Below are 16,653 nucleotides of genomic sequence, written 5' to 3'. Positions count from 1 at the left end.
AGCTCTGAAAAGCATTTCTGCTGGTGGCAGTGTCACAGGATGATGAGGGCAGTGGGATGGAGCAGATGCACGTGAAAACCTGGGAAAGGCATCACCACATGATTATTGCTCTTCCTTAGACCTCTGCACCCCACAAGGAGATGTTCCTATACCCTCATTCCTCTGCCTGGAAGGAAATTAATTTTCCAGGCTTGCTTTGAAAGCTTTTCAAAACTTCACTGTGTGTGGGGAAAATATTTATGAACGTTCGTGATTTCACTTCCTCCTCCCATGCTCTTTGCAGACCCCATGCTGGCTCCCAAGGAGAATGGAGAGAACAAATGATTGTGTTCTAAATGTCATTTCAGAACTTGCTGCATATTTTACTTAGTGATTTGTGGAATCTGGTCAAGGCTTGCCCTCTTATTTGATTTTCAGGAGTGCAGTTGGAAATACCTTAATCTTGCAATTAAGCTCTAATATTTTCTGTTTCAGAGGCTGCAAAGTTTGGCTGTTGAGACACCTTCCTGGTGGCTTGTGTATGCAGAATGCTCAGCCCACAAGGGGCCATTTTTCATGCCAAAGAGTAGTCACTGCTGTTACAAGCCAAATAAATGGCCTGCTTAATGCTTTTATAAATGCACACCTCAAACTCAAGGAAAAAAAAAAATAAAAATTTTAATAACTTTATGCCTGTTTGGAAACTCGTGGTCTGGGGGAGAAAGCACAACCTCTCCTTTATGGAATTCCTCTGTGGAGCAAGGCATTTTCTTGGTGTGGCTGTGCAAAGGAAGCCTGGAGGTGTCTTCTAGGGAGCTGGGGGGATGGAGGAGCATCATTCCAGAGATGCTGCCTGGGGTGGCATCCTCAGGGCTGGTCACACACGGACAGGGAGCAGCTCAGCAGCACTGGGGGTTTGGATGGGATCTGCAGCTTCTCCTGCACCCCATGCCATGCACAGGCAGGCAGCAGCACTGCCCTTTTTGGATCTGTGACTTCGTGCTTGTCAGGGCTGCCTTGAGTTTGATTTCATTCTCTTGGGTGTAGCTGAGGAGGAGTATGTATCTGTGCAAAAAAAAAAAGAAAAAAGAAAAATAAATTAGGAATTAAGCTTTTTTTGTGTGTTATTACTAATCTGGTTTGAGCTCTGCTGTCTAAATTGCCTCGTTTGTGACCCAAAGTGCATTTAAACATGAACTGCAAAAGCACCACGGCATTAAATGCTTTTGATTGATCTCCCTGATGGTTTTATTAAAGAACTAAAACCTTTTTGGGGGAGACAGATACAGTTAGTGATGTGAAGGGAGAAATGTAATTACATTTTTGGCTTTGTCCTTAACTGAAATGATACAAAATAGGATTTTTCTAATGGATAACTAAAATGATCTCTTCTTTAAATAAAATATAGAAGTGACCCTCTGAGTTCAAGTCAAAAATGCTCTGCTTCCAAAAATTGATTAACTGCTGGCAACGTTTCTGTCCTGCTGCACACCAGGCCAGCCAGCAACCTGGCCAAACCTCCTTGGATCCCTCTGCCTGGCCAGAGGAATGATTTACTAAACCTTTTCCTGAGTGATCCTCCCCTTTGGGCCAAGAGATTACTCTCATCAGCTCTGTGTGCATGCATGTGTGTGTGGACACTCAATATTTCACTCAGCTGAGTATTGCTGTCATCTCACTCAGCTCCATCTTCCCTCTGCAGGGTCTGCCTGGTTTTGTGGCTTTGTGAGGAGCTGGGATGCTCCATGTCCTTCTCCAGGTCCTTCTCCATCCCATGCTATTTGACTTAAAATACCAGGGAAATTATTCAGAAGAATGAAACCATTGAAATGAACCCATGCTTTCCCTGAGCTGGTAGTAATAACTCCTAAAACACACTCCTTACATTTTCTAAAACAGGTTTTGCAGTCTGTTTGGGGGAAAATTCTAATGAAGATCTAATTCTTTGGAATAATTTTCTTGTTATCGTTTACTGACTTAAAACCCAAGTTGAAAAAGAGATATATTTGGGGGGGGTTGCTACACAGATGTCCGTGGAAGCTGTGAAGTGTGAGTCATGGTGTGAATATAGAAGCCCTGAGTTGTCATCCCTGGTGAGCAGGGAGGATGTATTTCTTAATATTAAAGTTCCTTTTTTAATTTTAAAAGAAAACGTCTTAAAGCCTCCTGTCCTTTCGAGAGTAGTTGTCAATGGCATCATTGCAGGTTACCATGGCAATATATGCTGAGATAATAGATTAACAGCCATTGATTGACTCGAAAACTTGGAGCTCTTTTACTGTGGGATAAGCCAAATCTATTGACAGAAAACAAGATTCCAAGTAATATCTTCCCTTGGCGTTACACCTTTGCTTCCTCAGTCCTGCCTGTGCCCAGATTTACCTGATCTGGCTTAAGAGCCAAAACATTTTGCGGGAATAAATCCTTCTAATTAACCATCCCTCCCTCCAGCTGGTTGGATGGGGCATCTCTGCCATTGAGGTCCCCAAAGGTGGGTGAAGTTTTGGCTGGAGAAAGAGGCTCTGCAGAGTCACAGGGGCTTGTTTCTGCTCTGCTGTTTAAAGACTTTAGTGAAAGAACAGGAGGATAAAAGCAACAAGTCTCCAAATCCTCCTGTGCAGTTACGTGCTTAACCACAGATGTCATCACGAGTTTGATGCTTTGCCTAAAAATGTATTTAGCCCCTATTATGTAAGTACAGCAGGAATGAAATCACCCTGCTTGGGGAATAAGTGCTGGAGCAAGGCTTAGAAATCTCACATTTGTTTTGGAGAGATGCAACTGGGTGGTCTCTCCAGAGCAACATTTTCCAAACATTCTCAGTTGCAAGCCTTCTTCAATCTGGCTTGATTTTGAATTTCTAGCAGCAACTATTTGAAATTCTTTCATTTGCAGTCCTGCACGTGATTTCTGGGCAGGTGTCTGGCAGAGGGAGGCAGCAGCCCTCTTTCCCTGCCTTTCCCTCCCCACCAGTGCCTCCGAGAGTGCTCCACACATGCTTAGATTGTGGTCCCCCACTGAAGGCTGTGCCAAAATGCAGCTGTGGGTTCGGAGGCAGCTGGTTTAGCATCGCCTGGGAAGGGGGTGAGTGGCTCATCCCAGCAGATGCTGCACTGCAAGGTGAGCTCCCAGCAGCTCCTGATTTCCCAGCTCTGCTCACCCCTGCCATGGTTTGAGGGAGAGCTCTTGAAAGCAAAACCCAAACCTCAAACAAAGGGCCCGACTTCCATAATCACACGTGCAAGAATGCATCCACAGTTGCTTAATTGCTGCATGCAATTACCCTCCAAATTAGAGGGCAATTACCCCAATTCAGTGCACAATCTCTGCCGTTTTATATTATAAAATTGCATGTACAAATAGCTATATAGGGACATAACGAAGTGTTTGCAAATAACTTCAGTTGCATACACTGCTTCATATAGAAAGCCCTGTGGTTTTGACAGTCAGGCAAACAGACTGTCTGGTAAATCACTCAGTGTTTATGCAGACTATTTTGACACATCCCATCTTTTCCTATATACTTTCATTTTAGGTTTTCAAAAGGGGACAGGCAGAGATAAAGAGCTGAGATTTATAGCAGCCTTCAGCCTTGGGGAAGATATTCCCTATGTATCTAATTATGAGTTAGGAGCCTGGCAACTGCTAACACCTAGACCTGGAAGTTGCTACACTGGATCTTGGCTATAATTTAGAAGCTGTTGGATAATGATACAGCCTCTCAGTGATCTGTCAGCGACTCCAAATTAGGAAAGCAGGGTTTAGTCTCAGATCAGCAGCAAGGTCCCATGTCTCAGCAGGCTGAAGTCCTTCAGTTCACGAGGATCTTTTTTTAATGAGCTCCCTCTGTGCCTTGTAACTCCCAAGTAGAGGCGAGAGGTCTTCCCATGTCGCATGGTGCTTCGACTGCTCTTCCCATCATTATGTGCCTCAGATGGGTGCTGGGGGTCTTGCTTGGCAGAAACCCAGTGATACTCCAGTCATTTGGAGCAGAAAATTGACCCAGGGGAATCAGCATAATGACAGCTCCTCAGGACTGAGGTCAAAAAGTTGATTTCCACCCCAAAAATGGGTGATGGTGGGTAGCCTCCCTCTGCCTGTGCGATGTATGGGAGTTATTTAGGCTTGGTATTTTGTGTAAAGGTATTTCTGTGCAGCTTTTGTTCAGGGACAAGCCACGCTGCGTCATCCCCAAAGCGCTGGGTGGATGCAGTGGGATGCCAGAAACCCATCTGCTCCTGCAAAGCCTGATTCTTCCTTAGACTTTGATTTCAAACAGGACTTCAGGCTTTATTGCTTAAATGACAATTTGTGGATTGTGATATTAAAAAGTTGATTGTTTTTGCCTGGCTGCTGGCACGAGGCTCTTTCCTGTGGAGAGAGCTGAGAGTGGGATGCAGTGCTGGGGATGCTGTGCTCCTGCCCCATGTCCATGCTCCTGCCCCACATACATGCTTCTGCTTTGCAACTTTTTCTTCCCAAATTTTGCATTGTGGCTGGTGGAATAGGCTTAGGCAGGAGAGGAATGGGGGGCCCAATGAATGAGACCAGGTTCCAACAGCAATCTTCAAACATTTGCTTAGCAAAGATTTTATATTTCATCGCACCCAAGTTCCATTGATTTTTTGCCAAAATTTGAGCAGTTCTCTGGGGTGTTTATTTGTCTTCCCAAATGAGCAGGATGTTACCAGGCAGTTCCACCAAATGAAGGCACTCAAGAGCTTTCCAATGTACCAAGGCTGCTATGAGGGAGATTACAAGAGTAAGGAGGGGAGAGCAGGACTGTGGGGGCACAACCCCTTTAATCTGTCTCAAGCTGTGGTTTGTGACTGCACTGAAAGACTTTTGTTTCAGGAAAGGACCTTTTGGCCAAAATTCATGGTGTTACTCCTGTCAGATGCTCAGGTTTGATACAACACTTCTCTTGAGCCAGGTTGTACTGCTGGGGGCACAGGGCAGCCCAGTCAAATCCTTGTTGTGCTGATGCATCAGCTGTGTCCAGTGGAGGGAGACAAGTGCTTCCTGCACATATATTTGGTGGGACACCCTCTGATTCTTCTTACAACTTGAAATGAGAAGCAGGACATGGTTTTCCATGCCTTTGTCACTTGGCAGAATCATAGAATAGTTTGGGCTGGCAGGGACCTTTAAAGGGCATCTAGTCCAACTCCCCTGCAGTTGAGACATCTTCAATGACATCAAGTTGCTCAGAGCTCTGTCCAACCTGACCATGAATGTTTCCAGAGATGAGGCATCTACCACCTCCCTAGGCAACCTGTTCCAGTGTTTTATCACCCTCACTGAGAAAAATATTTCATCCTTATATCAAATCTAAATGTTTTTTTCATTTAAAACCATTCCCTAATGTCCAGCTCAGTGTTTCTTACAGACCTACGGTGGCCTTGGGGGTGTCCATTGCTCAATGGGGGAAGAAGAGGCAGAAAAATCTACACAGCTCTCTGGGGATGGATGAGCAAAGCTCAGATTTCCTTCTCCTAGTCACCACCTTTCTCTCTCAAAGGGACAAGCCCCTGTTTGGACTCCCCCTCCCTCTGTTCAGTGAGGGTTTTACAGCAGCGAGTGCAGAACAGGCAGTTAGCTGCAAACTTTGGTCTCTGCGTGATCCATTACAGAGCAAGGTGTGAGTGTTTCTTGATGAGCTAAAGCAGCAGGTAAATTAATACCCAGACCTGGAGCCGTGCCCCTTCCTGCTGAGACCATCTTGGGTACAAACAGAAGGGTTTCTTGCAGTCGTGAGCACCCAGCGGGGCGAGGATCCTACCAAATGGCTTTTAAAGAGATCTGAGAGCAGGTAACAAACACACAGGTTTTTAAAGTGTCTTCTTAATGCAAGCATCCTTAGGAGCTGTTATAAAGAAAGCATACATCTATTTAGTCATCTCAAACTTTATGCATGCTTTTATTCAAATCATCTAAACTTTAACAGCGGGGGGAAAACTGGGAAAGGCCTTTTTCCTGGCGCGGTCGCTGTTTGCAGAGTTGGGTTTGCGTGTTTGCAAGCAGCTCTTACTCTTCAGCTGAAACTTGTTCCAGAAAAGACAACTGTCTTGGGGGAAGGGAGCCTGGGCTCAACACAGGATTTAGCAGCCTTGGTTTGCTGGTCCCAGAGCCGATACAGCTCCTGCTTCACATCTTTTCCACATTCCCTTTCCAAAGCACAGTGGAAATATCAAATCTCACCGCGGCTCTGTGCGTCGCATTGGCTGTCGCTTATGGTGGGGAAAACAGAGGCTACACAATATTGCCTGAGGTTGCAGATGATGGTGGCTGAGTTAGGATTAGATTTTGGGGCTGTTTTCCAGTGGAATTGTTCATTAAACCTTCCAGCTTGCTGGGAGATGGAATTGGGGAGGGAGAGAAAATTTCTGTCTTGATCAAAAGTGATATTCAGTTTGGGATGATAGAAATGATATTACAAAGTGTATTTCCAGGAGTGGAGAAGATGATAAGTGAGGATTAGGTGTCAGGTACCAGCTGGAAGCCATGTGACTTATTACAATGAGGGTGGTGAAACTCTAGCCCAGGTTGTCCACAAAGGTGGTGGCTCTAGAAGTATTCAAGGTCAGGTTGGATGGGGCTTTGAGCAACCTGGTCTAATTAAAGATGTCCCTGCTTATTGCAGGGATATCAGACTAGATGACCTTTAAAAATCCTTTCCAACCCAAACCATTCTATGATTCTATGCAGTTAAGTTATTTATTATTTCCTTTATAAATAAAAAGATATTGCCCTCCACCCCCACACACAAGAGAAAGCTCTTTTACCTTCCTGCTGATTTAACCAGTATTTAGCAAAAATGCTTAATCTGCCCTAAAGAAGCACAGTGTAAGTATCAAGAGAACAAATATCAAGGCTTTAACAAGGAGTGTCAATATTGACATTGTTCTGTGTTGAGGGATATTGGTAGGTTGTTTTCATTATTGTAAGCAACTTGTCAGAGGAAAACTCTGATGGAGCTTTGCAAGAGCTGATAAAACCTGCAGGTGCTATTGAAATTGAGCTCTTGTTCGTGTGTGCTTTGAATATAATTTCCAGTTTCAGAAGTCAGCTTTATGACATTCTCATACCCTTATTCCCTTGCAGTCTCTCCCACGATGCAGATCAAGCAGTCCTCCTAAAAAGTGTTATTGAAGGATTGAACACCTCAGCAGCTTGCAAAGAGATCTTCCTAGTGTGATGAGTTTGCTCCGTGCCATGAAAATTACCCAGTGCTGAGTCCAGGTGTTGGGATTGGGAGCAGGTTAGGCCCACCACCCCTAGTTTATTCAGAACTGTGGTTTTCTAACTAGAAATTTAGCTCTAGGCTTCACAGAGGTCTGGCTATTTTGGGAGCACAGCACTTTTGTTTCACCATCCTGTGGGACCTATTTGTGTTTTCTACCCAGCTGTCAACACATTTTATTGAGATACCTACATTTTCCATGATTGCAATCCATCAAAATAATGGCCAGGCCTGACCTTACCTTAGGTTGGGTAATCCCAAGGAGAGATGGCTGCAGGGCATTTCAGGATTTACAGAACCATCATGATACAAGGCTCATGGTATCTTTTGTGTTTGTATGCTTACAAGACCTGTCTTTGTTTCATTCTTCATTTTCTTTTAAACTAATCCTCAAAATGCCACAAAGCAGAGTATTTCCAGGTGAAGAGAGGATTTCTAAGGTTTAGGACAGAACAAGACACCTGCAAATATCAGTGTTCCCTTATTTGACTGGTTTTAATGGATGCGTCTGCAATTGAATTTCAGTTCTGCCACATGGTGGCTATGGGGGAATTGTTTCCCTGAGGCAGGAGCTCCACAGTCCTTTGGTACAAGGCTTTAAAGGAGGGAAGACCCACTGGCTATGGACTCATTGGCTTTGTTTGTGGTGGCCAAGCATCCATTTGGGGTGGCCAGTGTTGTTTGGGGAACAGAATTTTCTGTTGCTGAAGGTCTTGCTTGGGTGGAGAGGCACTGTGAGCTGTGTCAAATGCAGTTAAAACCATGACATTTATCATGTGGAGTCTTACCCAAGTAAGCCTGAACCAGGATCTAAGTGAGGAATGGCCACTGGTCTGGCCCCCCTCTGCAGGATGAATATTATCTGTTCTCAGTGACATCCGTGGAAGAAACTGGGTATTTTTAGGTGGTGTTTCCCAAAGTAGTGGTGCAGAGAGAGAGTAACTCCATTGCCTGACACCCCAGTAAGCATTGAGTAGCACCCTGGCAGGTTGTCTTTGCTAAACAAGGTTTCTGGTTAAACATTCCTGGGCATGCATTGCCTCGTGCATCCCCTGTTTTAGGGTCCTAAGGCTGAAGCATTTTCCAGAGGAGATCTGGGAAGGTCTGAGCTTGGCTCTTGACTTTGCCATGAGCTTAGGCAAACCTGACCTCTCCATCTCCCACCTCACCCCAGAAGAGAAGAATAATCTCTGTGCTGTGCTGAAGCTCTCACTGCTGAGCTGCTCAGCTCCTAGGGAATCAAGCTCATGCATCACCTAAAACAGAGCCATAAATTCCCTATTTCCGATTTTGCCTGAATGTTCCTGGGGCTTGATTTTTCAGGGCCAGGCCACGGGGAGGCTGAGACAAGGGAGTGCATCTACTACAATGCCAACTGGGAGCTGGAGAAGACCAACCAGAGCGGCGTGGAGCGCTGCGAGGGGGAGAAGGACAAACGGCTGCACTGCTACGCCTCCTGGAGAAACAACTCGGGCTCCATTGAGCTGGTGAAGAAAGGCTGCTGGCTGGATGACTTCAACTGCTATGACAGGTAATAGCCCAGCTGGTTTATCCAAATACAGGTTTAATCGACCCTCTAGGTGTAAAAGCTGGTGATTTTTTTGCATAGAGGGAAAGAAGGCAAGTCCAAGTTAATTGGCAAAAGTAGCTCTCGGAATTGTCACTTACCTGCTTTGACTTTCTAAATAGAAGCTGCAAAAATCACTTCTAGGGGTTTTGTGTTGTGTTTTGTTTTGTTTGTTTTTTCCCTAGCAAAGCTTTGATAATTCTGGCATTCTTTGAAAAACCTGTCCTGTACCATCAAATGAAGAGCAATATGTTCTTCCAGGAGCATTTGGTGATAGAAGTGAAAACTTGGAATCATTTGGAGCTGTCTAGAAAAGCACAGATATCTGGGGGTGGTTAGAGGTTGAGATATTCTGACGTTTGTGATGTTGCAAAAAGTTCCACTGTTCTTTGGCTGAGTGAAGAGGAGGGCCAGGAGAAAGAGTGGAGAGCAAAAGCAATGTGAGTTTGTGTGTCACTGCTTGTAGCAAGCTGAAAAGGAGTGAGGTTTTGTAGTGTGAAGGCTCCAGCCTCATTAAATAGCTGGGAAAATTAACTAGTCTTTTCTCACTTCCCTTGATGCAATTCTACAAAGGGGAAAGAATTGCAGCTAAAGAAAACAGCCCTATGAAATTTTGTGGTTGAAAAGGACAATGTTGGGTAGCTCTGAGCTCAGGGTTTTTGTTAAAAAAACCCCAAACCAAGGACCAACCAACCAAGCCAAGCCCAGCCCTTTCAATAAAGATTAGCAACATAGAATTGAAGGATTTCCTTTGATATAACACCGATGTGGGTCGATCTCACCCTTCTGCAATTCTCAGTTGTGCCTCTTTGTAGTGTCTCGTTCTGAAAGTTTTGGGAAGATCAGGTGCTAAGCTGTGGGGTTAAGCTGGAGCTAGATTTGTGCCATGGCTGCAGTGTTTTCTCCCTTTGGTGCTGTACACTTCCCCTGCTTTTGTGCCTGCTGTCTTGGCTTATCTCGACTGTAAGTTGTTCCTCATCTTTGCTCTATTATTAGCTCCAGAGTTACTTTCCTACCACACCTATTCCCTTGCCAATTGAGTAGCCAGGCTCTATATATAGTTAAATTTTTATTCTTTCCCAATAAATCAATCCTCCTTGGCCCATTAGTCATCTTAGTGCCGATTCTTCTGAGAATAGAAGGTCACTGTAGTTTCCTACTTGCAAGCAGAAGTGTTTACTGTAAACAGATTTCTCCTTTCAGTGCCTGCTCTCATATCCAGTGACACTTGTATTGTCACTGAGTGTCTCTGCAGGGATGTAGTGTTTCTTAAACTCTGTCATAATGTGTTGCTCTGTTACAATGGTAAAAAGTTTCCAGGGCTCCTCACCAGCCTTTTGCAGCCCTAGAATTGAGCATCCAATATTCCATTGCCTGACTTTTCAAAGCCACAAGTTCCAGGGCAAAGCTAAAAGCCCTTCTGAGAATTAAAAAAACAGTACAAATATCAAAAGCAACATTTGGAATAAAGGTTAGCTTTAATTATATAAAGGAATAAACCCTCTTTAAATGCAGTCCTTTTCATTTTTTTTCTCTTCCCTTGAGTGCCCTTGGCAGACTTCCATGCAGGCAGTTTTGCATCCCAAGGTGGCAAAAGTGGCTAAGAAGACGATTTTTCGATCAGTGGTGCTGTGCTGATGCCCTTTGTGTCTCTGGCACTTTTGGATGCCGAGTTTCTGGAAGCATCCTTGGCAGATGCACCTGTATTCTGTGTCCCTGGATGCAGGGCATGGCCCTATTCTGGTTGCTGCAGAAGGGATGTGCCAAGTGCTGCCTCCTTTGTCACCAGAATGTGGAAAAATTTTGGAGTGCAAGGGTGGGACGTTGAGGGTGACAGCTCCTTACTCTGTTCTTTATCCTGAGGAAACAAGAACGTGGCACATGTACATTTAAGGTTATAGGAAAAAGGTAGTGTTTAAAAATCGACTTGTGTGCTCTCGTTTATTTACACAGCCCTGCTGGAGAGGTCATGTTCACATTCCCCTGCAGAGCACGTGAACCTCTCTGAAACGTGCCCTCCCTGCCACAGAAAAATGTGTCCTTCTCTCCCTCTGCCTCAGCTGTAAGATTTGCTAAGTGTAACATGTCATACATACCTGGATGGCTTCACTCAGAGACAGGGATAATGAACTGCAGATGTGGAGCAGGCTGTTTTCACTCATTAGCTTGATTTTTTAACCAACAGATTTAGCAAAGGATGTGTTTTCTATTGAAGACTCTGAACACTGATGCTGTTAAATCCAAAGGGCTTGTTATCTGATTTCACAAAAAAGCATCTGGAAATGCTGTTTAACTTGTTGAAACATCTTTGTTCATTCGAATAAGTCAAATGGCTGCTTTTTTGCTTTGAAGTTGAAAAAACCAAGTGCTTCCCAGCTGAGACCTTGGAGGAGACAGTTTGGCTATATCCATTTTTTTCCCCCCAAAGGGAGTAAAGCACTGAAAACTACCCAGGGCTGGGATTGAAGAGAGCCCTTTCCATTCTTCTCGTGGCAGTATGTCAGTGATAACACAGAAAGGGAGGCTTGGCATGGGTTCAGAAATGAGTAATAATGTCAAATGCTTATGATTGTTTTGCTACTTCCTCCAAGTGGTCGAGGGAAGGAAGTTATGCATATAATTTAGCTGGGCTTCAGGAAATAGTTTGATACAGTTCTCTGTGGAGAGCAGCTCTGCAAGCATAATAACTAAAACCAGAGCATAGCACAGCAAAAGGTGGCAGGGAAGGGAAGCAGCATTTAAGAAACAGAAAGAAATGACAGGTAAAGTACTGCAAAAATCACTGCACATCTCTTTTGGCATTGATCTGTGGGGAGAGGGAGGATGTGTGGAAGTGGAGTAGGTTTGATCCATGGAAGTCCCCTAAGGCCCTGCACAACATGGAAGGAAATCTCAGTGCTGGGAAGGCTGTAGCAGTACCTGAATAAGAGGCAAAGGCAGAAAATGAGAGCTGCAACCTCATTTTCTTAAAGGTTTTTATGTAGAAATAAGCTTTTTATGAAGGAGACAGCACTTGAAAATTAAACTTAAAAACAATAGAAATGAAATGAGAATCATAGGAGCCTCAAATGGTTAGGGTTGGAAGGGACTTTTAAAGATCATCTCCAGCTCCCTGCCATAGGAAGGGATACATTCCACAGGCCCAAGGATGATCCAAGTCCCATCCAACCTAACCTTGTAACACTTCCAGGGATGAGGCATCTACAGCATCTCTGGACAACCTGTTCCAGTGCCTCACTACCCTCACAGTCAAGAATTTGTACCTAATATCCAACCTAAACCTGCCCCCTTTCAGTCAAAACCATTACCTTGAGCTATCACTGCATGCCCTCAGACCTGCAGCTCTCTCCTGCTGCAGCAGGGCTGTGGCTGCTGCTTCTGGTGCCCTTCGAGTGTGCAGAGCTGGTGATGCTTAAAGGCTGTGGGAGCAGCCTTAGCTCAGCCCTCGTCATGTGTGCTTTATGGCACAATCTTTAATTGCATCATCAAATACTTCTCTGCCCTGGCAGTGTTCATATGGGCTGTGGGAAAGTCACTGCTCAGGGACTGAGGCGTCTCTCTGTCGTTTTTCTCCTTCTCATTCTCTTAGCAGCAGCGGCTGTTATTTATTACTCACCATCTAATGCCCTCAGTACATATGGAAGCATTTGTTTCCTTTGCAGTCTTTTCAAGGGTCTTTGCTATCCACTGGGGTGTTTGAGTGCCAAGTTGTTCTCCATAAGTGGAGACTGCTGGTCTGTGCAGTGCAGCTGCAGGAGAAGGTGTGTGGAGAGGACAATTTGGGGCAGGTTGGCTCCCAAAGGCAAGAGGCAGGAGTTGGCTGACAATGTTTTTCTCTCCCCTTCCTTCCATGTCTGTCTGTCCCTGGTGCAGGCAGGAGTGTGTAGCCACAGAAGAAAACCCTCAGGTGTTTTTCTGCTGCTGCGAGGGCAACTATTGCAATGAGAAATTTACCCACTTGCCTGAAGTCACCGGCCCAGAAGGTGAGTGCTTGGGAGGATGAGGAGTTGGGGGCTCTTCTTCTTGACCATTTTCCAAGGACTTTAATAGAAACATTGAAAGTTCTGAGTTGGTAGGGACTCACAAGCATCATCAAGTCCAACTCCGGGCCCTGCATAGGAAACCCCCAAGATCCACACCCTGTGCCTGGGAGCATTGTCCAAAAGCTCCTTGGAACTCGGAGCTTGGTGCTGTCACCACTTCCATGGGGAGCCTGTTCCAGTGCCCAACCCAACCTGTACCCTGTGTGTGAAGAACCTTTTCCTAATATTTGCCCTAAACCTCCCCTGATTCATCTTCAAATCAACATTGAGTTGTTGGATGTTTTGGTTATGAAGTCAGAAATCCTTTTGCTACAGCTCTTTAAGAATTGGTTGTTTCACTCTATGGCTAAGGCTGTACCAACACTGGATACCATCAGTAAGGTTAGGTTTCCTTTATGGTGGACAGTTCACTGTGGGATGTTACAAAACAAAATCCCACAGGGGAGGAGGGCAGAGTGATTTATATAGCATGGATTGAGCCTCAAACTCTTAGAAGGTGTTTGATGCCTTCCTCATTAAATTCATAGGTCATGAGTTTCCAGATACCTTGAGCATCTGGGGTTTTTGCATTTGATTCTGTTTTGTTGGTCTGGGGATTGAAAGGGAAAGGGTGTGTGTCAGCTTTCAGAGTCTGTGGATATGCATCAAGGAAGAAAAGTAATAGCAGGACCTTCTTCAGAGGCTAATAGGAAAACAACGATTCTTTTAGAGGTATAATTTTTAAAGTATCATTCAATAAAAACTATTAAAACAGGTGAATCTTTTCCTTAGGTTGGTTTGAGCTATCTGCATTTACTGAGATGTTCCAATAGACCTTTATCAGATTTTCCTGAGCTGTCCTGATAGTTTTTTAATTGTTTACATGGGTTATATTATCTCTTGTTATTAATGTACCCGTAGCAACCTAGTAGCAAATATTCTTTCTCTCACAGTTTTTTGTTTAATTTGGCAAGTCTTGCTATTTTTTCCTTCCCTGTCTCCAACATAGCAACATGGCTCCATTTAGTATTCCCATTGTTTGTGTCTCAACTACACTGATGTAATTTGGAACAAGAATTACTGTGGGAATAGTGCATTTGATTGTGGCTCCGGCAGCATTTTACTAAAAACTGACAACTTGTCAATCACTGTGAAAGGTAAAGCAATGCTGCAAGGGATTTCGTGCTGTCTTAATACATTTGGAAGGGTTAAGAGGAGGAAATGTTCTGCTTTTATGTATCTCAACAAGAAATACCTAGCTTAAATAAAGGTCAGATGGAGGCTCAGCTTGCAAAGTGTGGTTTGGGCCATTGTAACTCCATTAGTAACATTACTTCTATGGAGAAGTGAAAACCATGGAGCCTTATGAATGCTGTTGTTTTACATACAAGAACTGTGAACATGGAGTTTAATATGGTGGCATTTTTATGTCTTTTTGTTTTGTTTGCCCTCAGCAATGTGATTTTGCCCATTGATCAGCCAAAAACCAACGTTTGGATAACCTTAGCCAATGCATCAGGCTTAGATACCATTTGTTTAACTCATACAAGCCCTGAAAATTTTCAACTTCTTTGGTCAGTTTGCCAGTAGACACTTGGCCAATATTGAAAACCATTCCTCCACATCTTTCACAATTCATTATAAATCCCTCTGATGGATGGGGTCTTTGGACCAAATTCCTTCCTGAAACATCCTTTGAACCCCAAGAATTGGAAATTCTTGGTTCTGTAAAAATAGATTTTTGCATAAAATTTTGCATTTTTGGGCTTGAACAAACAAAGACAAAACTTCAGATGCCACTCCCTATCACCTTGTGTATAAAGATGTAGATTCTTGGTGTAATTGTACCTCAGTTATGACTAAAAACAGTTATGTTTTTAGTCATACCCCTTTACATCTACCATGTGGAATGTGTTTCATCTGTGGAGATAGATCTTGGCCAGCCATCCCATCCAACACCAAAGGTGGTCCATGTAGCATTGCAAGGCTTACTTTGCTGACACCCAGTGTAAATATGACTAAAGACCATAAACACAGAGGAGAAAAGGTTTGCCCATCAGTATGAATCATACTGTAAAGATGATTTTGACCCTTGTGGCTATCATCATGGGACATGCCACCCAGCTTTGGATTGGAGGGACAGACGGGGTTTGGTCGCCTCTGGATGTGCAGCTGGCAGTGCTGCTGCATTCCTGAAGCTCCTTTTCCCTCCCTTACCCTGCTCTTTCCTCACAGTCATATATGAGCCGCCGCCTCCGACGCCGTCGCTGCTGAACATCCTGGTGTACTCGCTGCTGCCCATCGCCGTGCTGTCCATGGCCATCCTGCTGGCCTTCTGGATGTACCGGCACCGCAAGCCTCCCTACGGCCACGTGGACATCATTGAGGTCAGGGACTCGCTCCCCTTGGTTTGGGACTTGCAAAACCCTTTTCAGGTGGCCTAACTTTTCTTCTTCTCGGAGTCTCTGCTGATCAGAGCGATCCTGAGATGTATTAGAAAGTCTCTTTTCCCAGCCTGGCAGTCGAAGGAGTCAGAGCTCTTCAGTTCTCAGACTCAAGGTTGTTTATTGTTTCTTATCTATAAAATTCTTTCTCCGACCAGCCAACATCTGTCTGGCAGGTCAGGTTGAGGCACACTGACTGCCTCAGAGGTGATGTTATCTTTTTATACTAAAAACTACGTGTACACTATTTACAATAACTTCCCAATACCTATCACCTATGTTACACAGTGAGTTTCTACTCTGTAGGTGGATAGAATATAAGTAAATAAAGGTAGTATAGAAAGTAATATCTTACTCCCTAAAGAGTTGCAGCTGGGTTAATTATCAAAGATTAGGAGCAGGCCTGATTTTAACAGGTCACAGCTGTAGCGAATAAGAAGAGTATAAAAGAGTGGATTGGTTGGTTGAGGGGGAACTGGAGTCAGTTGGCTGCTGCAAGAACAAGGAAGAGTCAGTGCCTAGAGGAGCTGCCTACAAGAAACATCAAGGAGGTACAAAACTCTAGCAAATGGAACCTTTGCAATGTAATGACAACACTACTCTAAACCAATCTAAAAATGACAATGTCACCCAGAAGATAGAGGCTAGGAAGAAGAAGGAAAAAGGACAAGGCATGCCTAAATTCCTCCACCTTGGGACCCTGAGCCCTCATTCTAAAAAACTCAAAAATCTATTTTTCACCCTGTGATAAATTCACTATCATTCTACTTAAACTTTCTTGACTTGTAGTTCTTCATATAAAGGTTGGTAATTGTTTTTTCCAAGGGCTAAATCAAAGGGGCCTTGGGCTCTGTGCCAAGGTCTCTGGCTGCCCTGGAAGACTCACAGCCCCAGGCAGGGAGGGCTTCCAGGGCAGCCAGAGGAATTTCCTGGGTTCCAACACTTCTCTGCTTTTTGAAGCTGGTAGCACAGTTGGCCTCCATGGAAGTGTCAGACTGATGGGTTTAGGTGGGGTTGCCACCATGTCTGAGATAGCTGAGGGAGGGAATTAAGACAGCCCTGCTTGGTGGCTGCCCTTCCTCCCAAACTCTCAGACCCATTGCCTGATTTCAGCCAGCTTTGTAGAGCATCAGAGATCTAAGACAAGATGAAGTTCCTGTCAGCTCTATGAGAGGAGGGAAGATACTTTTCCTGATGAAGCTCAGGTTTTATGAACCCTCAGAGAATGGTGCAGGAGGCTTGGGGGTGACCTAATTGCAGCCTTCCGTACCTGAAGGGAGGCCACAAGAAAGACAGAGGGGAACTTTTTACAAGAGCATGTGGTGACAGGGCCAGTGGGAATGGGTTCAAATTGAAAGAGAAGAGATTTAGATTAGATACTAGGAAAAAATTCTTCCC

At 44.5% G+C, this 16,653-nt stretch overlaps 1 protein-coding gene across 2 annotated transcripts in view; it reads left to right on the top strand.

Annotated features, from left to right (window-relative positions):
• The window catches only part of ACVR2B (activin A receptor type 2B), a 113,274-nt gene that overhangs the window by 72,520 nt on the left and 24,101 nt on the right, over nt 1–16,653 (top strand). For both annotated transcript variants that reach the window (XM_071428534.1, XM_071428532.1), the window contains exons 3-5: nt 8,546–8,753; nt 12,663–12,772; nt 15,047–15,198. In XM_071428534.1, coding sequence (XP_071284635.1) covers nt 8,546–8,753; nt 12,663–12,772; nt 15,047–15,198 — 470 coding nt within the window. The remainder of the gene's footprint in view (nt 1–8,545; nt 8,754–12,662; nt 12,773–15,046; nt 15,199–16,653) is intronic.

The sequence above is a fragment of the Agelaius tricolor genome, unplaced genomic scaffold (assembly GCF_023055355.1).
Source record: "Agelaius tricolor isolate 1412-34295 unplaced genomic scaffold, bAgeTri1.0.p SCAF_6, whole genome shotgun sequence".
NCBI classification, from domain to species: domain Eukaryota; kingdom Metazoa; phylum Chordata; class Aves; order Passeriformes; family Icteridae; genus Agelaius; species Agelaius tricolor.
The sequence above is the reverse complement of the archived record's forward strand: the minus strand, read 5'-3'. Positions and strand labels throughout refer to the sequence as shown.